The following is a 26,116-nucleotide window of genomic DNA, read 5'->3' as shown; positions in this document are numbered from 1 at the left end:
TAAGGTGTATGTGCAGCAGACTTGATTACAGATGTCCAAGCTACTTTCTAGTCTCTAATTGTACCATTTCTAGAATATCTTCTGTTTGTTTTCTTATAATTGAATCACAGTTGCTGCTTTTTACCTGCTTGCCACTCAATTCATTATTTTAGATGCCACTTCTATTTAGAAAACTTTTCTAAATGCTGAAGGTTCATTTTCAAGGTGTCTTGGACAATTAAATGTGACTGAACAATGGTGGCATTGGGACACCAGTCTCACTTTAGGCCAAATCAGAGTTGTTTTACATGGAATACTTAAAAAGCAGAAGGGTGAAGCAGTCTGGAGGGATGCTCATGGTTACACTTACATGGACAAAGTTAACTGATTTTTGAAAGTTCAGAGGAACTGAGAGGATTGACCCTGTGCCTCAGTGCCCACTGAAGGCTGGTGTTCTGGGTCCTGCTGGTTGGCTCTGGGCAGCCCAACCTATCACAGGGTTTATGTTGGGACAGATGTTTGTATGGCAGAGGAGACTGGGGAGCAAAGTGAGCTAGCTTCAATGTGAACATTATCCTGTATCTGTTTCAATATCTGATTCTGGGTGGCTTTAGAAAGGCTCTGATGTGTCAGGGCTGCTTCTTTTATCAGAGTTTGGTACTGCCAGTTTCATGTAAGCTCTGGGCATTTTAAAGTAACTTGAAAAGTACTAGAGTGAAGGAGGGAAAATAAAATTCACCATCAGCTGAATAAAATAAGGTTGTGACAGAGCAAAACCTTAGAACCAGGAAATTCACAGAATCACAGAATTGTAGGGGTTGGAAGGAACCTCTAGAGATCATGGAGTCCAACCCCCCTGCCAAAGCAGGCTCCCTACACCACGTCGCACAGGTAGGCGTCCAGGCGGGTCTTGAATATCTCCAGAGAAGGAGACTCCACCACCTCCATGGGCAGCCTGTTCCAGTGCTCCGTCACCCTCACCATAAAGAAGTTCTTGCACACATTCGTGCAGAGCTTCCTATGCTGAAGATTCAGCCCATTACCCCCTAGTCCTGTCCACACGCACTACTGAAAACAGACCAGCCTCACCACTATGGCTCCCACACCTCAGGTATTTATAAACCTGGATCAAGTTCCCTCTCAGCTTTCTTTTCTCAAGGACCCAGTTCACTTAGTCTCTCCTCGTAGGGGAGATGTTCCAGGCCCTTCACCATCTTTGTGGCCTCCGCTGGACTCTTTCCAAGAGATCCCTGTCTTTTTTGTACTGGGGAGCTCAGAACTGGACACAATTCCACTGAACTAGGTGCTTATAGGTACCATTCATGGATGCATGTCCAGGTTGTTGATTCCAGCTGTCAAGTTAAAATGCAACCTTTCAATTTACTGTGATAGCATTTGAATCTAGGCCCTAGTTCTGGTCACCTTGAACAACACAGAGGCTTTCAGGATTGGAGGATTTAGTCCTGACGCAGTGTAGCCAAAGCTGGTACCAATGTTTTCTCCCCATTGTTTGGGATGGGTACATTGCCTTGGAAGGAACTTTCCCAGGCAGCAGCTCTTCTGTTAGGTAGATGCTGAAGTCTGCTACATGTGCAGGGCACCTGAGACAATAGTCCCCTTTGAAATGGATAAGTTTTTCTGGCTAAGTTGGAGGACCAGTGCCTTCTCTGGGTATGCTTTGAAAAGGAAAAATGCTGTGGGTTTGCCACCTCTGGCTCTTTGTTTGGGACTGTCAGTGGGCTACTGGCATGAGCAGTCAGACTGAGTACAAAATGCAGTTATTGACTGTACTATCACCTACACTACAAAAAAGACTTTCTGAAAGCACTGCAGTTTGAGTCTACCTTGCCTGGAGCCAAATGATCCTGACATGGATTGAGGTCCTGGTTGCTGTCAGTGCTTCACAGAAGTTTTGTGTACAGAACTCCTAGGAGTACAGAAACCTGTGTGCAGGAGAAATAGGCCTGTTTATTCCTTCTGCAAGCTTGTTTTGATCTTCATGTGATTTTTTTAAATTTTTTTTTTTTTTTGGTAGTACTGTAAACCATAAATGCTAATTTTACATGTATTTTGATAATACAATGTTTAATATTAAATTTGTAGTTTTCAAATAATTGAAACTCATTTTCTCAGTGTCACTGTGGAAAATTCCTTGTACTGCCATGCTACCTCCCTACTTCCCTTTTCTCTCCTGCTCCCTCCTGTTCCCTTTCTTTTTACCATGTGCTGTTGAGGCAACTGGTGTTATTCAATACAGTACTGATTTGTGACTTTGCATTTAGTTTGTACCTTCATTTATTTTTTTAAATTCTTTATTTTAGAGATGGTAATGTTACTGGAATGGTGGTCGGGCACTGACTGCACCCTCTACACTGATCCAGAGAGTTACCACAAGTATGGGAAGGAGAATGCCATCGTAATCCTAAATCACAACTTTGAAATTGACTTTCTCTGTGGCTGGAATTTCTGTGAAAGATTTGGAGTCCTGGGGGTAAGTTTTGATTAGCATTTTAAATGAGCTTCCTCTTCTCGGATGTGGGGAAAAAACACACCAGTAAAATGTTTGGTTTATTTGTAATTGTTGTGGCTTAACCCCAGCAGGCAATGCAGTACCACACAGCTGTTCACTCACACCCCTCACAGTGGGGTGGGGTTAGAATCAGAAAGATAAAACTGCAAGAACTTGTGGGTGGAGGTGAACACAGATTACTAGGTAAAGCAGAAGATATATACACAAGTAAAGCAAAAGAAGGGATTTATTCACTACTTTCTGTCAGCAGGTGGGTGTTCAGCTACTTCCATGCACACAGGTCTTATTACTTGTAATACTTTCTTGGGAAGACAACTGCCATTCCCCAAATCACGACATGTTCCCACTATCCTTTTTATTTTGTCTAGCCTATGTTGCTGAATACAGCACCTTCTGATCAGTTTTAGTTGGCTGTCCTGATTGTCCACTCTGAGCTTTTTTTGCATGCCTAGGCTCCTCACTGGCAGGGCAGTATGAGATGAGGAGCTGGAAAGCCCTTGACACAGTGTAAGCACTGCTCTGCAAGAATTGAAACATCCTAACTCGAAAGCACAGCACCATACCAGCTACTATGAAGAAAACTAATTTTATCCCAGCCCAGACTGGGACAAGAAGGTATTATATCTGTTCAAATTCATTCAGCTCTTATGCACACTAAGCAAGATGAACTTAAATCAGTGCAGTGGAAGTACTTGAGGACCAAGATTTCTTGGATGATCATAGAAATTTTTATAAGTATTGCAGTTAAAACTGATGAAGATTTTTAACCTGTGAAGGTTTTACTTTTGTTTCTGTGCACTTGCTACGTACCTATTTGTTTGTGCTGCAGAAAGGTGAGCTGCTCTATGATTCTCTCCCAGTAAACTGTAGAATTTGTTTCCCTTTAGAATCATTTTGCAAATCCAACCAACACACAACTAGAACTTAAATCATGCACACTCTTTTGTCTCTAGAATGAAAGAGCTGCCATCTGATATGAAAGCAGTAACCAAGTGATAACTAATAAAGAGTGAATGATTAATTATCAACAACTGAATATAGTATTATGTGAGGCTAGGAGTATGTGCACCTTTGTTTTCAGTTTTTCTTGTTTCACCTGTCAGGTCATGGAGATGATTCTAGGACCTCTCTTTAGCCAGTTTATCTTAATTCTGTGATGGTAATGATAATTTCTACCTACAGTGGATTTAGAAAACTGTTTCACTCTCCTGAGAAAGCAGACTAATGCCTCATTTTGGCAGTCTTCTATAGCATCTTCCAACTTTGCTACTGGCTGTTGTCAAAAGTCCTGAACTTGGTTTATGTGAATGTCACTTCTTTGAGCTGTTCTTCTCTTAGCCTTTCCTTTGAGTGCTTTGCATTTTCTGTATGTTTAGGCACCACTTTGGCCCCTTTCAAATCATAGTCTGCTTTAAAGAGGTCTGCTTTAAAGCAAACAAACCAAAAACAAAACAAAACCACAGAACACACACATTAAAAGGTCCTACTTATCACTGACATGGCTGTTGACTTCAGGTTACTGTAGAACAATTCTACCATCATGTCCAGGGCTCAAGCTCAGAGCTTGAGAATATCATCAAAGATAACAGTAGATGTAGGGAAACCTGTTCACAGCAGACATGTATACTAAAAGTGTTCTCCCTCATTATTCAGTGGTGCTTGTTATACAGTGGTGCTTTAGGCTTACAAAATTAAACTGACTACCCCAGTGACTGCAGTTCTGTAGATAAAGCTATTGTAGATGTTCGGGACCTTCTTCAGAAAGTGCCATTAAAGGATTGTTTCTGTACAAACCAGTAAGGGCCTACAAGGTCAAAGGTCTTTTGTTTTATGTTGGTGCTTTCTGGTTAGATTGAATTTCATTAGTTTTAGTGATGTTTTTTAATAGTTTTCCCAGGATAATCAGGATTATGTTTTAATTTTGTATATTGCTACCTACACATAGGAAAACCACTGTATGAACTGTTGCACAATTACTGTGCTGCATTAACTGAAAATAGTTCTTCCTGTCTTTAAATGCTGAGTTATTATTCAATTTGTATCTTTGCTAATCTTAGAATTCTTTTAGGAGCTGATATATCATTTTGTAATTATTTTTTAAACTATTTCAGTCTTGATTAATGTACTGTGGTTTTACTTCCCAGAAAATGTTCCAGGAGGAAATTATTCCCACGTGCTCTTATTTGCGTAGATGTCTTGACACAGGGAAGCAGTATGTTTCCCTGTAGGGGTAACCAGTCAAGGTTCATCATAAGCTAGATTCAAACCAAACAGGTGCAAAACTAGCACCTCCCCACCCCAATTTTCATTCTGAGTTAGTTTTCTAAATGTATTTACTGCATTGGCTTCTCGGTACTTGGTTTGGTGCAGCACAGGAGTGAATGGATGACTAGGGATGAGGGGTGTATCTTGATGTGACTTCATGCTGCCTTACACCAGCTTACAGGGCTCAAAACTGCAGGATTTATTGTGACAGCACAATTAAGAATGTAAGAGCCATTATGCTGGCGGCTAGTCTTGCCCTGTCTTCTAACAGAAGCAAGAGGCAGATGTTCAGGAAAGAGTTGCAAGAACAAGGCAAGTATACAGAGAGATTTCTAAGGATTGTCCTAGCCTTTGGCAATGTGTGGCTCAGGGACTTTGTGAGTCAGTGTGGCTTTCTATTTAACGTGGTTTAGTTTAATACTCTGCAAAGTGTCTTTGTAGGCTTTTTAAGCATCTACCTACATCTCACTAAGCCAGTGTTGTGTCCCCTGCTGTTGAAAGTTTGTGTATGACACCTCCCATATCAGTTTCTGTACTTGTCTGCGTGGTACATGGTGTTTCAGGCACACCTTCTGTCTCATGTCATACCTAATTCTATGAAAAAATGGAGGGGTGGCTGGGGAGGATGGAGAGAAAGAAGATGAAGACAAATCGTGGCCAAGGGAGTGGGACTGATTGTGTTTAGCTTCAGAAGGCAGAGAGAATGGTGATATTGTAATGCACTGCTGTATGTTACAGCTGTGGTACACAATGACTGTGCTGTTAACAATATTGCAAGCGTGTGTTCAGATTCTCTTTTACACCTTGAACTTGTGTTAAATGAAACCAATAAATTCTCATTGTTTGTTCCTTGATTTGGGTTTTCTTTGTGGTGGTGGTGGTTTTGCTCATAATAAAGGAAAACTAAACTCCTTAAAACTTCCTAGTCTTTCCTGGCAGCAGAAAAAAAAAATATATTTACCTTTTTCTGTACTTATTGTTTATTATTTATTTTTATTTTATTTTATTTTATTTATTTTTAAATGCAATGACAACTATCCCTGCTGGTCTTTTTTGCAAGAGGTGTTCAGTCTGTGCATTGTTCTTCTCTTTTCATCTCTCTTCTTCATACTGACTTTCTCTTCTGTCTTTATGGCTAAATTGATGCAGTCCCATCAGATTTATAATATTCTGTTACTATGGTTTTGATTCTGTTTGTTTTTGGTTTTTTTATCACTTTTTCAAGGAGATGAGGAGAGGGGAAGTTTTTTGGTGGAGGGATCTTAGTCTACTGTATGCTGGTGATACTGTGGTTTGTACTGTGGTTTGTGATACTGTCTTCTTGTCATTATTTGATACTTATGCCGAGATGGCATGAGGTTCTCTACTTTCATGAAAGATTTTTGTCTACAGAAGAAAACCTGTCAAAAAGAGACAAAGGAGTCACTAAGAACACACGTATGCATGTATGTTTGGGATGGAACAGGGTAAAAAACAAACAAAACCACATTTATTTTACTTTTTAATTACTTTATTTAATATGATACTCTTGGAGCACCCATTCAAAGCGCTAGGAGGTGCTGGTTTGACAGTTCTGAGTAAGAGCCAGAGGCCTATTCATTTAGAGAGGTGAAAACAAAAACCACATCAAGAAGCAATTCTGTGCTTGCTTTTTCTCTTGCAAGTTATTTTAAGCAACAGATTATCTTGCTGCTTGCAGTTAGGTTCTGTGCAGCTGAAGCTACTAGCGTGTGTTAGCAGCACCAACCTGTAGAAGACTACTGGTGGTTGCTGGAAATTAGGAGAAGGAAGCAAACTTCATAAAGCCTAGAAGACAAAGTCACATTCTGTGTAAGATGTTATTCAGGTCTTCCACTGAAAACATACTGGTATACTCCCTGCCAGGGTAAACTGGGCTCTTCTGATTCATTGCTTGATGTAAACAAGCAGTGCCAAATTACCTTTTCAGTGATTTTAGTAACTCTTTTCCTGAGATGATATTTTCACCAGCAAAAAATACCTTGAGTTTAAAGCTAAATCTACTCATTCATTTTTCCATTGAATACAGGTATTTCTCAGTCTGTGTAGTCATTTTTAACCCTAGTTGTTTGTTCCATATGCCAGGAAAACCAAATTTTGAATAAAAGTTATTTATATTGAAGCTTGCTGTTGGAGAAACTGAGCATGGTTGATAGGTTTTTAACAGTCGTTTGTACATTTGACTATATTAATAGAAGTTATATGATTGTCTGCATAAACACATTATTGTTTGCATTTAGTACAGCATCTTAGCATGTACTTGGGCATACATCCACTTAAAATATTCCTGTTATCTTTCCCACATGGAAAAAAGCGTGGGTCCTCCCCTCCCCCTAAAGAAATACATCTTCCCATCTTTGTGACCTAATACTATAATTTGAAAGAGTGCTGTATTTCAAAAATAGAGCAAACAATTATCAAAAGTATGTCAGCAGTGAGGGCAGCCCATAGAGAAAATAATTTACGACATGAATTGCCGGCTGCTACTGTCTTGCAGCTACAGTAAATTTGTTTTGAAACTGTAGAACAAATTTTGTTAGACATCCTCAGCTTGCAAGTAGATTTCAGGCTTTTTGTTGCACTCTGTGATTAAAAGTTGCTGAATAACTGAGGGTGGAGATGTAGTTCAGCAAAGCTGTATGAACATATTTTAAATGACCCTTAAATTTTGTAGGTGACATTGGCATACAAGGAGAATTTTGCAGCTATTTCTATCCAAACTAACTTAGTGAAAAGAAATTAACCTGTGTTAAAATGCTGTGACCATAGATAAGCTGTTCCTGTCCAGCAGTGATTTCATAAGATGTCTGTTGGAATTACACCGCTCCGAGCAGTGGAAATGTTTAAATTCCTTCATGAAGGCAATGTACATATCATAAAGAAGTGACAATTTACTCCATTTGTTCTACTGAGTGAGCTGAATATAAGGGTTAGAGGTGACTGTCACGTATTTTCCAAAGCTCTTTGGTAAAAGGAAAATTGGAGGCAGAAATGAACCACATCTGTGTTCTTCCTGTTGTATTTATGCATGTAGACAGCTGAAACAGAGCAGGCTGTAGCTGTTGCTATTGTAAAATTGATGAGAGCTCCTGAGGGCCCGGCCTAATATGTTACTCCCACAGAAGAGCTACCAGTCTAGTGACTGCAGAGCTTCCTTTTGCCAAATGCTTCTGTGCCGTCAGCCTTCCTTCTACTTCTGGGGTAGGTGAGGTGCACAAAGCAGCATCAGGTGATGTAATTCCTTTTCATGTGCATTGAAGGAGATGCGCGTTCACGTTTGTCTGAAGTGCACTTCTAGATTTCAAAAATGCTTTGGCACAGAAAATGCAGAGGAGTGTGACCTGTGGAAGAATTCAAACATCTGCTCTGCTGTTGTGGTTGTGCTGCACCCTGTGTCACCGCAGCTCACAACAGGCCTGTCTTTGTTTTCACTTTGTTTTGGGGGGTGGATGAGGTGTGACTGCTCCTGTTAGCCTGATGAATTGGTGGATTCTGCTAGGATTCCAGCTGGGCTGCTGGCTAATGGCTGACCTGGTTGTGACTGAGGTGTGGGTAGTAGTTCCTTAAGGTTTTGTCCCGCTTCCCTCATCTGGGAACACTTGGCATCTTTTGGGCTTTTAACAGGGCAAAGCTTTGGCTCTGGTATCTTCCTCAGTCTTGCACAGAAGAGGGGAATGAAAGAGCTGCTGTGCTGATGTGTGTATTTTCATTAGGCATTCTACATGGCCTAGAACAAAAAAAATGCTCCAAGAAGATTTTTAAAAGTGTATACTGAAACTGTTTAGCTTTATTTTGGAAATAAGAGGATGACTCATATCAGAAGTAACTGAGAAAAGAAAAAGCAATACTGTGGCAAAAAAAAAGTTTGAGAGCTAAGGAAGGTGGTGGGAGGAGAGCCTTTCCCTGTAACTGGTCTGGGAAGCTGGAAGAGGAGGCTGGGCTCAGTGCTACTGCTGCCATGCAGCATGGATTAATGTCCAGGAAAAACTGAAATTGCATAAAGTCTGCTTCACTATCATGAACACTGGGTCTTCCAGCTGCTCCCTGGGGGAGAGCAGGCCTTGGGGGCATGGTCTGGGCCCATCACTCAGTCTCCAGACAACTGAGAGAGAACTTTATTATAGGGTATTAAATTATTTGACGGTGTTAATTCTTGCATTCTTAGGAATTGAATTCTCATGTCTTTTTTTGCACTTCTGTGTAACAGTCACTTGGAAGCTGCTCATGTGCATTTGCCTTCCACTCCTATGAGCTTTTAGATAGCTGAATTATTTAAGGTATTTTCCTTCCTCAAGGAAAGAGCAGATGAGAGAAATGAACTGAGATAAAAGAATTAGGTCAAGTCTCTTCTCCTAGTAACCAAATGAACAACAGCAACTAAGAAAGAAAATAAAAGCAAATAATAGTTGCTCATAATTTCTACCAGTAAATAATCTCTTCTAGTCAGATGCCACGTCCTGGAACCCATCTGCAGATCACAAGCATGGTACTGCTTATAATGATATCACAGATAGAAACCGGATTGTGTAATTGCTCCTGCTTTCCTCTAGGAAAATGCAGCTATCTCAGGAACTGCTGAAATAATTTTTGTGTACACACACACCAGTGCAGGGTGACCTGAAAAGTAGAAAGTGAGCAATTGGAGTCAAATCTGCCTAAAGGAGAGGTTTTCTGAGGTAATCACGAGACTGAGTTCTAGAGTAAGATTTGAAATGAGCTGAACCCTTGATAAGCAGTGGACTTGTTATGCAGTGTGTGGATGAATCACTTCAATGTCAAATCCATGAGGCAGGAATGGTGCTTCTTTTATTACAGAAGAGTGCTCTGAAGAGAAATTCACTAGTATAAGTATTTTTGCCTTTCCAAAAACAAATCTGAGCACAAAGGAAGTATTTGTATTATTGCTGCTGTTTCTAGTGTTAAGATAGCCTACATTGGGAAAGTATTTGCGATACAGATGTGTGCCCCAGTATGCTACTGTACAGTGCGGGCTTTATGAGTGTTAAGTAGGTTCGGCTGTTGTGTCATACAAGGAATGTTTTTCTTTGTTTTGCTTTTGTACTGGTTTTAAAGCTGGAACAGATCCATATATGAATCAGTATTAATATCGAGTATGCATGTGCCAGGTCCAAACAGAACTCTGTAACTGGTGTGGTTCTGTCTTATTTCCTTTCACTCTGTCTTGCAGAGTTCCAAAGTGCTGGCAAAGAAGGAGCTCTCCTACATGCCTATCATTGGCTGGATGTGGTATTTTCTGGAGATAGTCTTCTGTAAGCGTAAGTGGGAGGAAGATCGGAAAACAGTTATGCAGAAGTTGCTGAATCTCCGGGACTACCCTGAAAACTTTTGGGTGAGTGATGACTAATGAGAGGAGTGGGAGGTGCTGCAGTGCCTGTAAGAATGAAAGCGTGGGTAGTGTCTGGTGGTAACCGTGTCGCTTCTGAGAACTTTGATTCATGAACTCCCTAGAAGTATCCAGAGAATATTACGAGACCTGAATTCTATCTTGAATTTCTGGTATGGTAGTCCATATTCTGTCCATATTCTCCCTGTATGGAGCCCTACAGATGTTATTTGAAAAACGCTCCCACTGTGATCAATAATAAACTTTCACAGTATTGCAGAATTGTAGGGCTTAGAAGGGACCTCTAAGAGATCATTGAGTCTTCTAAGGCAAATTCCAGTTCTCTAAATATAGGAGCTGGAGGCGGTGTCTGTGCTCTCTCACTTGCCAAAGGTGTTGAATGCATTTTTGCAGACCTAGGCAGGTCAGTGCTAATTGGTAAACTCAAATTACCACCATCCTTTATATGCTGCTGTGAAGGGGTTTCTGAGATGAGGCTGTGCCTGTAATAGGAAATATTTAGTTGCTGTTGTACTGTTGGATTTATTCTGGTGTGGTGGAATGATATAATGTCAAAAGGCATAGTGGTAGCACCTTGTAGGTAGAAAGGCAGAGTGTTCTAGATGTGTTAGAAGGATTTTCTCATCAATTTCTGTATGTTTTATCTGGCTATTTAACATGATGCATGCTATGAGCGAATAAAAATGCTCCTAGATAGACTGGAGCTGAAGCTTGAAACTTGGACAGGTTTCTTCAGTTTCTTTGTCTGATGAGCTAAAGTTTTTCTGTGGGTTATTGAAGCTTCACTGATGCAATACACAATACTGTCTGATGCATTAATTTGGATTCAGGCTTGGCAGAAAGCACATGAGCATGTGGTAAATCTCTGAAGATCCCTGTGGTCTCCATTTCCTGATGCTGACAAAATTGTAATTCATGTCTGAGCAGTTAAACTGTGTAGTTCATAATGGACTGAGATTTAGAGTTCTCCTGCATCTACTGCCCTACATATGTTATCAGCCTTGTCCTTGTCATCAAAGGTAGTATCCGCTGTTGCTTGTGGTCCATATGCCATAGTGAAAGCAAGTGGGCTAATGAGGCATTTCCTAGAATTGCATTTGGTTCAGACACTTTACAAGTTTTAGATACTGGACCACCTCAGCATCAGTAAAAGACTTTCAACAGAAAATATGTTGTGACTGATTTTTAACATCTCTTTAGAAAAGGGGTGACCCATTAGAGAAATCAAGTCATTTAGTCATGAGTAGCAAAGCAGATGTTAAAGACCACAGGATGGCAAGTTATGTGGGTGGGGGCAAATGAGAGAGTTGTTTGTTTTTGGTGTTTTTTTTTTTTAATAGATCAAAGTTAATTACCTTGTAGTGTCTACTCATGTCCTCCCTGCTAGCAGTGTTTGTTTGGGCCATATTGGTGGGAATCACCGAGGGCTCTGGTCAAGCATGTGTAGAAAATATGAGCTGTTTTCTGACTGCTGTTCTTTCTTGCTTTATAGTTCCTGATTCATTGTGAGGGCACAAGATTCACAGAGCAGAAGCATCAGGCTAGCATGAAGGTGGCTGAAGCCAAGGGCTTGCCCAAGCTCAAATATCACCTACTGCCACGAACAAAAGGATTTGCTGTCACCGTGCAATGTTTGAGAAATGTAGGTAAGGAAAGTCACAAGGAACAGTGCTAAGTGGTTATTTCATGTAACTGCTCTCTTTTTGCTATTCTATTCTTTTCCCCATAGTGCATGTTCTATCAAAAGAAGGGTGGAATCTTTTCTGAGCTTTCTTCTAATAGTTCATGAAAATTAAAATCAGGTTTGACTAGTAGAAGCCAGGGTCAGCTTCATTAGTTTCTTCTTTTTGTTTTGTGTTCTGTCACTGTATTGGGGGATCCCCAAGTCTGGATTTTCTATATATTCCCAAAGGATAACGATTCTTAGTTTTTACCAAACCATTAAGAATTCCTATTCCAAATGAAGCCAATAAGCCACTTCAGAGAGTCAAAGAAGGCATCCCAAATGTTTTCTTATGGCAAATACAAATATCTTTTTTTATCAAAAGAATGTTATACTTTAAAACGTCTGAGTAAATATACTCCTGAGAGTTTTGGTAGCCTTCGTGGAGCAGATATGTGGGAAGTCAACCTTTTCTAAAGTTATGTGTAGGAGAAGTTTAGAAACAAATTACAAAACATGAATAAATATTTCCTTGTGAATGTTGTCCGATACTCCCCACTCTCCTTCTGGTTACCAGAACTGAATCTACCAACTTAGAGTACCATCAGCAAGAATGTGACACAATTGCCTTTAAAGTGATCTTGTTTGACTAATAAAATCCCGCTGAGTTTACTGCTGCATACTTCATGGACAAGGGAGAGATGGTGCTAAACTTCACCCACTGCTAAATTGGGCTTTGGTGGATTTATGTGCTGTTAGAAGGCTGATATGTAAGGAAGACAAAGTAGTTAGTGGTTTAGAAGAAAATGTTCTGGCATGACTGAAGTTAATGTCAAAGCTTCTTTTGTCTTTGAAGATGTGTTTTTATCTGGCATATCTGGGATAGCTGATGTAAAAAAAAAAAAAAAAAAAAAAAAAAAAAAAAAAAAAAAACCACCAAAAAAACCACTTTGCAGTCAGCTGTCTTGCTGTCTGTCATGTCTCTTCTTCATGCCCTCTCTCAAATCAGGTAGATGATATCACTGTTGTAGCTTGTCAAGCATCAGTGATTTCCCACCCCCAAAACAGGCTGCATTGCTTGGATCTTTTCTGATACACAAAGTAGACGGAGGTTATGTGCAACTTCCCAAAGGGCATAGTTTAACCTTCCCTTTTGAATAAGACTGTTTTGCTGAGGAGGAGGGGAGAAAGACTTGAGGCACTGAAGAATATCCATGTCAGAACTCTCTGACCTCCAGTATCTTGAGCTGGGGAGTCAAGGACAGGTGATTTAAGTGGTGATTTTTTTTTTCCTTGTCAGTATTCAGTATGAAGAAAACAAAGCATAATGTGGCTGTGGACAAGCAGCTGGTTTATGGGAAAATATTCCAAAAGGAAATAATTTCAGGGAACTCAAGTGCCATCTGTAAGAAGTTTGAGATTTTGTTAGATAAGCCACGGTAGCACTTCTAGAATCCTAAATATTCAATATATTTTCAGGATAACAAAGACTTAGATTCCCTGGATTACTTATTTAGGGAACAGTATGTTACTACCTCAGTCCTTGGTGGATTTATCAGGATAAGGTTGAGGAGGTAAGGTTTCCTTTGTGAGGGTTCAAAAGGAAGCAGGGAAAGTTCATAGTTGCTGTTGAAACTATGTAACTTAAACCCAGCCAACAAGTAGAGGGAAAAGCCTGATGATCCCTGATAAGTGTTTCAGTCCTTGTGGGTGTGTTGCCTTACTTGCACTGTCACTTTTTGGAGTAAGAGAGAGGTAATTAGATCTGGGTTACTATTTGTTTCTCTCTTACACTGACAAGGGGTACATGTGACTGTCATTTTAAAGGTGATCTAGGCCATCTCCCTTGCAATGAACAGGGACACCTACAGATAGATCAGGTTGCTCAGAGCCTGACCTTAAATGTTTCCAGGCACAGGGCACATACCCTGTTATAAATGGTGGGGAGTATCCATGTTATAAGGAAAAAGTGTTGCTATAGATTTCAATATATGCAAAGGCTTTATGCTGTAGTAATTTGGACATTTTTTCTTTTGAATATTTACATTAATAACTAGTAATATTTAACTTCTTCACTGTTAACTTGTTCACTGTTCCTTAGTCTCAGTGTTACACTCCACTTTGTAATGTGGCACAGTAATTGTCTGTATCTCTTATATTGCAACCAAATTACTTGTTCCAAAGAGCATTGATGTGACCACTGTAATGATGCTTCTGTGTGCTCCTGGAAAAAAAGCCCATTTTGGGATCTGCTGCTTAGGCTAGTGCACTTTCTGCTCTTTCTGAAGGGGTGGTGGGCCTAGCTGGAGTACCTTGCTAAGGGTATCTGTCAATATCAGCTGATTATTAGTTTATTATTAGTTGGGCAAAAATATCTTTCACACAAATAACAAAGAAACTTACCTCCTAATTGCTCTATTCCCCCCCCCCTCACTAAAAATTAAATAGAGATAACCTTATGCATCTGTTTGAACACATTTTTATTGTCAGAACCTTGGATGTAGGGGTTTTTTTTTCCATCTCTTAGAAATCACAGTGACCTTTTTTATAATAGCAAGAGTATCTTTGCCAATTTTGTCTGTGTAGAATATCATAATTTCATGAGGTTGATACTACTGTAATGGCTGAAAGTGTTATTCAGAAAGTCTTATTCTAATGGTCATCTAGAGAAATAATCCCCTCCTAAAATATTCCACATGAAATAAGCAGTGTTACTTAGTCTCTTTCCTTCATAAGAAATAATGGAACTCACTTCCCTTTAGTGACTTTCTCAAGTTCAGATGTCCTTAAATACAGCTTGCTTCCAGCATTTTCAAACTTGTTCTGATATTTTTATCAGTGGTCATCTCTATCAGCTCACATGTAACAGATGGAGTCACCAGCCATGTCATTTCTAGAGGCTGTGTGCTGTCCTAATAAATTGTTAGATTATAGTACAGAGTTTGCCGCCTGTACAGCTCAACTGGAAGCAATTAAAAACATAGATCTGTTTCTAAAGTACCTATCCATTACTTTCAGTAAAGATAAACATCATAAATACTATAAAATATGTGTTCAACGGCTATTCTGTCTATATATCATGCAGTTTGTTTCAGCTGTTTTTGTAATGTTAAAGCAACCTCATAAATGTACCTCAAGATCAAGTGCAGATTAATTCCAAGTTATCAGCTTCTTCCAATTGTGCATACTGGAATCTGCTGTCCTAGAGGGAGCACGTGAGAACAAATTCCACAGTGATGTTCTCATGGCATTCAATATGGCCATGCTGGCAAGTTGACTTTTTGTTTTCCATGAGCAGCTCTTCAGTACTGGAATTCTTCAGTGCTTAGACCTGAGCAAGTTAGCAAGTTTGAACAGATAGATTATTTTAAGCAAGATATTTTAAGCAAGCTATTAAACATTAATGGATTGTGCTAAAATGTACAGTGAATTCCACCTTCTCTTCCCCACTCTGCTCTGTAATCTTCACTTCAGATCATTATTTGCTAGAATGAGGTTATGTTGCTGGCAGGTTGATTTGTTGGACATTCATCCAGCCATAGTTCTCAATCTCCACAAAATAACACGTGAAATTCAAGAGGCCAATAATAATAATAATAATAATAATGTGTAAGAAAATAAAAGTAAGGAAATTCTCTATGTACACAGTTCAAAGCTTTGGCAAATGCTTTCTGACAAATTTTAATCCTGTGCCGTCTTTTTCTTTGACACCTCATTACTTCTTATCCTGCACTTTCAAAATGGAAAAGCTTAGCTCTTCAGTTACTTTATATCCAGATATAAAAGGGGGTCTATTTACTTCTGTGTATGTTGTTGTTATCTCGGATTTGATACTGCTTTGCCAGCAAAAGATTTCTGTGTGATAACAAAAAAGAGCTGGACTGAATATCAAAATACAGGCAAGTTACATACCGGAAAAAGAGAGTTTGGTTTGCTTCAGTTTGGTGTGGTTTGGTTTGGTTTTGCTTTATTTGGATTTGTTTTGGTGGAGCTGGAGGAAAATGGTGTGTGACCTACCAGCACATAAAGATGATCCTGCCCAACTCTGCAGTTTTTTTGCAGAACAAGAGAATCATTTTCTAATGTGATGAACAGTAACTGTATTGTTAACTGTAACTTGTAACTAATAACTGTATCAAAATTCAAACCTAAGCATCTTCAAAAAGACAAAAAGGAGAAGTGCTGGATGCATCATACTTTGCTTTATTGTTTTCATTGTGTTGCTTTTCTTTAATAGTTTGGGATTATTCTAAGCTAACAAATATACCTTGTACAAACCGGATAAAGCTTTTATATTCTTTCAGTTACACTGGATTAGTAAATAGGAACGGATTAGTAAAATCTTCTGCACTTCAGAGGTAGTGGAGGTCGTTTACTTTTTTTTTTTTTTCATTTTAAAATAATTTCCTATTTTTACTGTACATTGAAAGTAATGTACTTGAAGCAGATTTTGGCTTATAATACATAGTTTTGAGATTGGGCCAAAAGCCCAACTCTAGTACAAAAAATAGACTTAAGACTGAGGGATACAACCTTCATGCAGTGACACAGTTTGGGCTTCTATTTCAAACCCAAAATAATAGTTGTATCAAGCCTTCTGGCTGCAGGATTTATCTCAGATGAACTTTACCTATTGTTAGACAAACTGTATATATTGCTTGCTGTCTAAGTGTTTATCTGCCTGGTTATTTGCCCAGTTTTCTGTAGGAGGATGGGGAGAGGAGTGTCTGTTTCAGAGGGAGCTGAGAAAGCTGATAGTTTTCCAACCACAGGGCTTCTAGGATGTCCTGTGATGTATGAACTGTCATAATGTTCCATGCACTCAATGTTTGATGTCTGCTGGGGGAAGGAGACAAGCGTGGAGACCAAACTCATCCATTCTGCTGGTATAATTCCTGAAAGGTTTACTGGATATTTGGCTTCTGATAACCTGCATCTTGAATATTCCATCATTATCTTTACTGTGTTGGTAGCTCAAACTGTGGTGCTGATGACTTTGTGTGTAAGTATTCTCTTGTCTGAGAGTGAATGACTGGTTTTTCCATTCTGTTACTTCTCTACTCACTTCACTTGTTTTTCTTCTTGTAGTTTCAGCAGTCTATGATTCTACTCTGAATTTTAGAAATAATGAGAATCCAACATTGCTGGGTGTTCTAAATGGAAAGAAATACCATGCAGATTTATATGTAAGGCAAGTAATCTATGTTTTAATTCTTTTTTGTCATACAAGCACGTATACTGGCACAAATAGCTCTCTATAACTTCCTGAAGGGAGATTGTGGTGAGCTGGGGGTTGGCCTCTTCTCTCGTGTAATTAGTGATAGAACTAGAGGGAATGGTTTCAAGCTGCGACAGGGGAGGTTCAGGCTGGACATTAGGAAGTATTTCTTCTCAGAAAGGGTAGTCAGGCATTGGAATGCACTGCCCAGAGAGGTGGTAGAGTCACTAACCATGGGAGTATTCAAGAAACGTTTGGATGTTGCGTTGAGGAATATGGTTTAGCTGGGAAGTATTGGTAATGGTTGGACTAGATGATCTTCTAGGTCTTTTCCAACCTTGAAAATTCTGTGATTCTGTGAAATAGGGAAATATTTTCAAGCAGATAATGGATGTAGCAGATCTTGACCAACCTGGTGTCGCAGTGCTCCAGATGGAAAACCTCATATGGATTGCTCAGGGTTTTGTGTAAAGTTCTGCAACTGTAATTACATGAGGATATGAGGACCCTTTTGGAACTCTGCAGGATTTGATTATTATTTTTTTACTTGAGGCCTGCACCAGAGACAGGAGTCAAGAAACCTCATCTGCACGCTTCCCCTCTGGTGCAGTGGTTTGCTTCTGGGTGGAAGCCAAGCTCAGGACTGTTCCCATCTCTGGTGTAGCTATCGGTAGATTTGACTGACTCTGCTTCCCCTCTGGGACAAGCTGTGTAGTGATTATGGGAAGTATTCTCTCTTTTGTGAAAAGAAATTAATTCAATGCTGTTCTCAACTGAGATGAATTAAAGTATAGATAATACTGGAAAATATAAAATCTATTAAAAATTGTTATTGGCATCTCTAGGTGAAGATGACAAAGGGATGTTTTTTCTGTCACAGGATTGTTGACCAAAGTTCACATAATTTATTGAATTGAAATACTGCATGCACATTAAAAAATAAATGAATTAATGAATCAGAAAAGTTACCTGAAAAATATTAGATCTGCTTTACTCTAGTTATGAGGAGAACAGTGTGTTCTCTGTGGTGCTTAGCTTGCTAAACACAGCCTTGAGCTTCTTAAGAGAGGTAGGAAATCACCTCATTCAGTACCTTTCTTTAGAAGCAGAAAATTGCAAACCTTTGGCTAGAAGGTAAGCTCAGATAGAATGCATTTCTATCTCAGAAATCAGTATTTGAGTTTCAGATATATATGAGAATTGAAGGTAGCTCTAGAAGCAAAACTATACTTTTCCGAGCTGGGAGCTGTTACTACAAATTACTTAATAAATAAAAGAATGGTGGGGCGAGTATAGTGAGTCCCCTGTTAGCTGAATGATCTGCCTCTGCAATGTAAGTGCTGTTTGTCAGAGCGGAACTATTTAATGTTCTTCAATTTCTCTTGTTTACTATTGGCAGGCGGATTCCATTGGAAGAAATCCCAGAAGATGAGCGGGAGTGTTCTAATTGGCTCCACAGACTATATCAAGAAAAGGTTGGTGTTTTGTCTAAACAAAGCTTGTGAGCCACTGCTGCTCAGTTCTTGACACTGTTAGTAGATGTTTACAGTGTTGAAGTGTAGTGGTTGTGCTTTGGAGGTTTGTGGGTTAGTTGTTTGTTTTTCCAGACAAGTGTTGTGCTGCTTCAGATGCAAAGAGGTCTTGCACTGTCAGTCATAGTTGCCTTTTTGTTTGTTTTCTTTTTAAACAGCAAGAGGAAGGAAACTTATGTGAGCCTCAGTGAAGGAGTAGTAGACTCAACTGTAGAGGAAGTATACAAACTAGCAGCTGCCTCCTTGATAGAAGAGGCATCTCCTAAATCAAGAAGTGGGCTAAATAAAGTATATTTTGCTTTAGTATATGGAAATATTTGTCCCTTGTTTTAGCCCGTCTCTTTTAGAGGGCAAACATCCAATGTTAACCAGGCAAGTTGATAAATTAGTCTCTTATTTGCGCACAGCAATGGGATTGTGCATTTAAGATTCTGAATCGTAAGACACTTGCAGAATAATAATGACTGCATGCATGTAGATGCCCATTGATTTTTTCAAATGCTTTTGTATTCATGCTTCAGGTTTTCAGAACGTGTTTTTCATGGGTTTTGTTTTTATGAACATAAGAATAATAGGTGTGTATGTGCTCTGTGAATAAACACAGCACCCCCATTTCAGTCAGTGGGAGTCATAGGTGTACAGAGCACAGTACAATCTCAGTTATGTATTTAGACTGGAATACAGCAATGCTTAGGATTTAGAACATTTAGACTGTAGCTAAGTTCTGTTTTCCACTCATTACAGTGCAATTTGTTGTACTCAACCTAGAATGCCATGTTAGCATTTCTATATTGACAATGCCCTAGTCCTTCTCTGCTTCAAACCCTGACTACTCCTAGCTTAATTAATGTTGCCTCAAGCAGCATGTTTACAGGAATATGCAAAGTAAATGCATATTGAGTCTCCAGTTAAAGATGTAACTGCCTCTGATGCTCCATTTCTGTAAGCTGTGCCTTCTGCAGCTGATTCAGTCACTGCCTCTTAATGAATTTCTACAGAATGGCATTCATTATGTTACCTGTGGGCCTGTGCACTCTCTCTACAAGAATATTAATGAAAAAGGTCATCTAGTTGAACACTGCAGAAGTCAGTTTCCTGCTACTGCACCTTTATTTCTAACCATGTTTCACGTTGCTAAGATAATGTTTAAAGATTTGCAAGACGGAGCATAAATTAAATGAGAATGTGGGAGTTGTTTTCTTGAGTTCTCTGTTACATCCTTTGCAGTAACTCACTTGTCTTCTGCTATTCTCTCTTCGGCGTTTATTTCTAGTACAAACAGAGTGTACATCTATCCTACCTTTTCCCTAACAGCTTAGTCTGCTGGCTGGTTGAATCTGTAGTTTCCCACCTAAGTATAGGAGGAAGGAATGTATATTCAGTTTTCCTTTCCCCAAGCAGCTTTTAGTTAGTGTGGATGTTTTGGGGTTTGTTTTGTTATTTTTTGTTAATTGGTTGGTTGGTTTTGGTCTAGAAGATGGTATGTTCCTCTTCAGCTGTTTTATGTTATTTCATTGCAGTCATTCGTCTCTGTAAAATCGGACTGTTCAGGAGGGTACAGAGCAGGGCTAACTTGTTAATGAGTTCAGAGATAATGAAAACCATTGTGCAGAGTGAAAATGCAATTCTGCTTTATCTTTCTGCCATATTTCATTTAGTTTCTTTTAGTTTGGCTCTTAGGTGAGATGATATGCAGCACTGATACCCAAGCGTTGCTTCCAAAAGTGTTTTAGGCTCATATCTCAAGAATCAGTAAATATTAATGATAAAAAGTAATGAAGTTTTGTTCAAAGAACTTTAATTCATTGCAAGATATGCACTCACCAGCTGCTTTGTCTATTTTGGTTATAGCACTCCACTTACTGTTATAAAATAAGACAAGGTATGCACGCTACTGAAAATCAGATTCCCATGTTATCTTGCATTACAGTTGCATGTGCTGTTGCTTGTTCTCAGTGATATTTGTAACTTTGCAATACCCCCTCAAGCCTTATGGGGGGAGAGAGCATGCAGCACGGTTGGTTCACGGCAGTCTGAGCTTTTTCTGCACTGTGCACTGGCTGCCAGCTCTGGGACACCTTCACAGATGAATTATGTGCTCTTTGCAGAGTTGCCCCACAATGTGCCTCTCGTTATGCAGGTGCACTCAGAGGCATTTGTCAACTGTGAAGTTCTAAGAGCTACCAGTAATTGCTGCCCTGTCTTTTTTGCAAGGCCATGGTAATAGAAGGGTTGAGCAGAAGCAGGGTCATTCTGCAAGCTGTGATTCAAACTGCTCTAGCTTATATGTGAAAAAAAACACTCCTGAAGAGTCCTGCTCTCTCCAAAGCATGACTACGTATGTTTTCCTTTGAGCATCTGAGCATGAGTTTAAGTTAATGGTAAGCTCCACCATCCTTCCCTTCCCTACGGAGCAGAGCTGGATTGTACTCTAGTAGTGTAATGTAGCAGCTGTGACATGGCACAGTACTAGGCTGGAGTGATGGGCACTCATTATCATCAAGGACACAGCTGAATGAGGGAAGAAATATGATGTTAGTGGACATCAAGGGACATGACCCTTTTTAATCATTAATGAAGGAGCTGGTCTTTGAAGAAAGCTTGTATTGTCTTTTTTACCTCGCTTCTTGGTTTCGTTTACATGCTCCTCAATCAGAGAGACTGCTCTCTGGGAATTTGCCTTATGATCTGTCTACTTCAGACTCCCGTTTTCTGATTCAGCCATGCTGCAAATGTACCAAACAGGACCTTTAGAGGTGAACAGTGGCACCTCCCATTGTGAGCCAAGTGCTGTTCTCCTTCCTATGCTTCCAGGCATACACAGATGCCATGCCCTTGTTCTTCTTCCTTTGCTGAGGGTGAATTTTGTCCTTCTACAGCCAGCCAGCAGTGTTTCAGTTAATGCTGGCTCATGGCAGAGGTGCAGCTTGGGTTGCAAATTGCCTTTTTGTCTTTTTCTTTTATTAAACTGTTACCAGTAGAAAGACTCCCCTTGACTTTAACGAGAAATAGATTGAGCATGTTAGTGCATGTTAGTGTCCAGTCTGAAGAGGTATTGTATAGATGTCACAGCTCTGCTAGCTTTTGCATGTTTTGTTTCTTTGTAGCTCTTTACAGCTTCAGCCCCTGAAATAGAAGTTCTGCTTGAGAATCTTAATTTCCATTAAAAAGAAAGTGAGTTTTTGATGCTTCTCATTTGTAAGAGAAGCGTGGAAAACAAGGCATGAAACTGTATGCCAAAATTCCTTAGGGAATTAGTAAAGGGTAAGTGAAGAGGGAAGGAGTACAGAACTCAAGTGTTTGGGAACTAAGGGTATATTTTTGGATACTTGTTCTTTGAGGATTTCTTTGTGGAAGAGCAGAGGCATCACTCTGTAGCTAGACCTCCCTGGTGGGAGCAGGGGGCAATAATCCAGTTAGATTCTTGCAAGACAATGAATTTTCCCTGTTTTTTCACTACTGCATTATTCACCTCAGTGCCTGAAGAAACTGACGTTTGGTGGAATCATTAGGGACAGCATTCTTCCACATCTGAAAATGATTCTTGAGTGGGTGAAACTTATTACAAACAGAAAACAGTCTCTGCACGCAGGGGAGTGCAAGGAGATGATTGTGGGGGAGATGGTTGTAGGGAATATTGATGGATATGATGGATTCAAACACTGTCCTGAGCTGTACACGGGTACCGTAGGCACCCTCTAAGTCTCAGAAGACAGATGAACACATGAATCTGTTCTGTGAGGAACAGGAATGTTTTTAAAGGCAAGGAATCCTAACTGAATTAAGGAGCCGTTCCACACAGTGGTGTATGATATGTTAGTGGAGGTGAAGACAGTGACATCCATTTGTCCATTATGTATTTCTTACATCTGTCTCAAACATCTGAGTGAGATAGGGTCGGTGGTTTTTGCTGACTCCAATGCTGTGCAGTACCAACAAGGGGGAAAATATGCTGCTTCTTTTCAGTGTCTGTGTTGCAGTCTGTAGTAATAGGCCCCCTAATGGTGTCACCAATAACAGTCAGAAATGGTTCATATTTTTCTAGGTAATGCTAATATTTAGAAGCCCCAGTGTATAAAGTAGAATTCAATTTGCCGATGATAAATAACTATGTTAAACCAGTCATAAACTGAAGTCCTCAAAGCACTGTAAAGAAAACTTCATACATTGCATAATTCATTGAAGACAGCTAATTAATTAGTCATAATGATCATAGTATAATCTAGTTCACATGAGCAAAGCAATCATAATTTTTCTAATCTCGGTAGGGAGAGAGGAATGCTTTAATTACTGTATAATCTCTTAAAAGTTGGATGTTCCCTTTGAATTAGATATAATGGTAGCAGCCTGTAATTGCTCAGATTGCCATTAAATAATTAAAGAATTGTCCGTGTCAGCTGGAGCATAAGTAAATGTAAAATCATAGCATAGTAGAACTCATCTTCTTGTGGTTGGTTAGGACAGTATTGGCTTTGCCAGCATTATTTTGAAACCATCATGAAGCATTCCTTTCTTTGAAGAAATCCGGCCCTTCGTTCTGACTTAATTGGGGTTCCTTATGTTAGTCTAATTCTGACTCAATTAAGTTGTCTTGTGTTAATCAGATTAGTAATCTTTGTTTGGAAACAGAAGGAAGTTTCCCCACCAGCTTTGATATGTTATGTTGATCACATTGTTAAAGGCAATGCTGTTCAACCAGGTAAGCTTTAGAGAAAAGTACTAACTTCTAAACCTTCTGTGCTTCAAAAAACACGACAAAGCACAGCACCACATGCTCCCCAAAACCACAGAACAAACAAAACCCTACCCTGCTATCTTTCTGTTATTCTGGTAAACAAGACCGTAAAAAACAGTGAAAGACTCCTTAAACTATTTGTATGTTCAACTGTCTCTAGAGAGGCCTTTCTTCCATTGGCTGCCTAGGAACAAGATAAGTAAAACTATGTCCATGGGACAAAGTGATCAGGAGTGGGAGGTGTTCTTTGGAGGATGATACAAGATGGCATCTGTTCACTTTTTCTGACAGGGCTGTATGGAAGAACATTAGGGAGCGGAGGATCTGCTGCTGCAGATATAGCCCAAATACTTCTCGGGCTTACCACTACTATCTGTCCCGTATCTGCAGCTCTTGCAAGAAGTGCAATAATTATGTCTATGTAGCTCCAGAGTGTACATCTTGCCTATTTTCCTTTACTGTGTTTGTTATACTCTCTAGGCATGCTATTTTTCAGGCTTCTGTGTATAAGAGAAAGGGAGGATGCCTACACATCCTTCTAAGCTCTTTTTTTCTGATTATATGCTCACTGACTTCAAAGTGCATGCTTTCCAGCCATGACTTGGTCTTTGACCTCCCAGCAGGGTTACAAACATACAAACAAAACATCAAAGTCAGGAATGTATAGTTTTGTCAGCAGATGGAGATTTAATTGTTGCCCTCCTTTGTTCTGCCAGGATGCATTCCAAGAAGAGTACTACCGAACAGGAACCTACCCAGCAGTCCCTATAGTACCACCCCGACGACCATGGACGCTTTTGAATTGGCTTTTCTGGGCCTTATTGCTGCTATATCCCTTATTCAAGCTGCTCGTCAACATGATCAACAGTGGATCGTCACTAACATTGGCTAGCTTTGGATTTGTCATTGTAATGGGTAAGTTTTCTCAAGCAAGAAGGTTTTTTACAGAATAATTGACTTGACTTACTGATCCTTATTAAACCTCTGTGACTAAACATAAGACTAGTGAATTCAACAGACCACGTGAAACTAGATCCACTTTTGCCTGGAACAGGTTAGGTAGATCCTTTTCTTATTTGTCTTTGTATAGTTGTATGACGTTGTTTTTTAAGAGCTACATACAGAATTTTCTGTTTCTGTAGAAATCAAACAGTATGTTTCTTCTTCTCTGTAGTGTGGTGCTGGATTTCACTTTGAATGTCTACAAGTACTAAAAGCTTATTTACTCTGAGAATTCAGTAATGTGATTGTAGTCTGTTACATTATCCATTGGAAACCCATAAACTTGTGATTAAGGCAGGGGCAATCTGTTGTGGCCATCTAGTCTGATTTCTGCAGCATAAGGCATAGACTGCCATAGGTGGTTCCTACAGTACCTGTGGCAGTTCTGGGCTGTCTTGGTTTGAATCACAGATTCGCAAGGTTGGGAAGGACTTACAAGGTCATCCAGTCCGACCATCCTCCCATTACTGTCGCTACCACAGTGTTTTTGTTTGTGGTTGAGGTGATTGTGTTACCTAAATAGAGGAAGGGAAACAAAACAAGGTGCTGACCCACAGAAAAGGAGATAGATCTTGTACAATGTTCTTCGTGGAAGGGGGAGCCATACCGGCTGGGCAGACAAAATTGCATTTGGGTGTCTGCAGTTTTTGTGGTATTGAGTGTGTGTTGGATGAACAAATTCCTATCCAGAATAAGCCATAGATTTATAAAGCAAGTGTCTCGTATGGCTGCTGACCCGTGTGCTTGTAGCTTCCTCACCTTAACTTCTGAGCATATCACAAATATGCTTTTAAAAAAGAAACGGAATTTCACAACAGTGAATGGGATGGTGCATGACACCACTGCAAATGCTACTTCTCTGGCAATAGCACTTGATATTCTGCCTTTGGAATGTATAAAGGTATGATGCTACTAAGAGTGGGCAGGAAAACAAACTTTTTGAGGGGATATCTTATGCCTCACTTAGCTCTTTCTTCTGCTTCTGGCCACAAGGCAAGATTAATAAATGGGCTGCTGTGGGTTCTCTGAATCCAAAGGACTTATTTCAAGTTATTTGTGATGCTGGAGCTAAGAGTGAACTATAGCAGGAGTCGGCTTCCAGAATAATGCATGAGCTTCCAGGCTGCAAAAGCACAGCTGAGGAGCACATTAAGAATGCTGAGATTAACAGTCCACTGTATGATTTGCATTGATGCACCATACATTATCAGCAACATTTGTGGGATGCTGCAGGTTGCAGTTCTTCTATAGGGATTTGAAAGACCCCTGTGCTTAGCAACAGCTCTGTTTTCTCTCTGAATACATGGTGTGATCATAGTCAAAGTGCCTGTAATTGGCCAGGATTTGCAGCATGGCAGAAGGCACTGTATTGCCTGTAGCAGAGGGTATCATCTGATTAGATTCAGCCAGCCACCTCTTGCTGATGAGCTGGCAAAACAGAAAGGTGATGTCACCTATTAGCTGGTAGTCTCTGAAAAGCTGTGGAGGGCAGACAGTCTGTGGGAGAGGAAGAAAGCTCAGCCATCAGTAAAAATAAACAACCGAGTTGGTTACCCTGTACACTTGAAAGTGGATGTGTCATTACTCACTAAAAGGGCGGTAGTTTCCTTACTACGTTTCCTTACTACTACAGCAGGCTTCACTACATGATAACATTACCTTTATTATTGTGCTCTCTGCACCTATGCTGAGTATTCTGTGATAGGAAAGAGAGGAGGGACTGGGAGGTTCTACAACCTGATCCTCTGCTTCGTATTCAGAGTGTTATTTGTCTTTCCAACAGCCCCTGCTAATTGTGTGCTCCAGTAA

The 26,116-nt window shown here is 39.8% G+C and overlaps 1 protein-coding gene across 1 annotated transcript in view; it reads left to right on the top strand.

Moving 5' to 3' along the window:
- The window catches only part of AGPAT4 (1-acylglycerol-3-phosphate O-acyltransferase 4), a 68,535-nt gene that overhangs the window by 36,159 nt on the left and 6,260 nt on the right, over window positions 1-26,116 (top strand). The window contains exons 3-8 of the mRNA XM_072333245.1: window positions 2,301-2,470; window positions 9,981-10,142; window positions 11,650-11,803; window positions 16,909-17,011; window positions 18,438-18,513; window positions 24,022-24,220. Coding sequence (XP_072189346.1) covers window positions 2,301-2,470; window positions 9,981-10,142; window positions 11,650-11,803; window positions 16,909-17,011; window positions 18,438-18,513; window positions 24,022-24,220 — 864 coding nt within the window. The remainder of the gene's footprint in view (window positions 1-2,300; window positions 2,471-9,980; window positions 10,143-11,649; window positions 11,804-16,908; window positions 17,012-18,437; window positions 18,514-24,021; window positions 24,221-26,116) is intronic.

This window comes from Excalfactoria chinensis, chromosome 3 (genome assembly GCF_039878825.1).
Source record: "Excalfactoria chinensis isolate bCotChi1 chromosome 3, bCotChi1.hap2, whole genome shotgun sequence".
In the NCBI taxonomy this organism is placed as follows: Eukaryota; Metazoa; Chordata; class Aves; order Galliformes; family Phasianidae; genus Excalfactoria; species Excalfactoria chinensis.
Note: the sequence above shows the minus strand (reverse complement) of the source record. Positions and strands in the feature narration are given on the sequence as shown.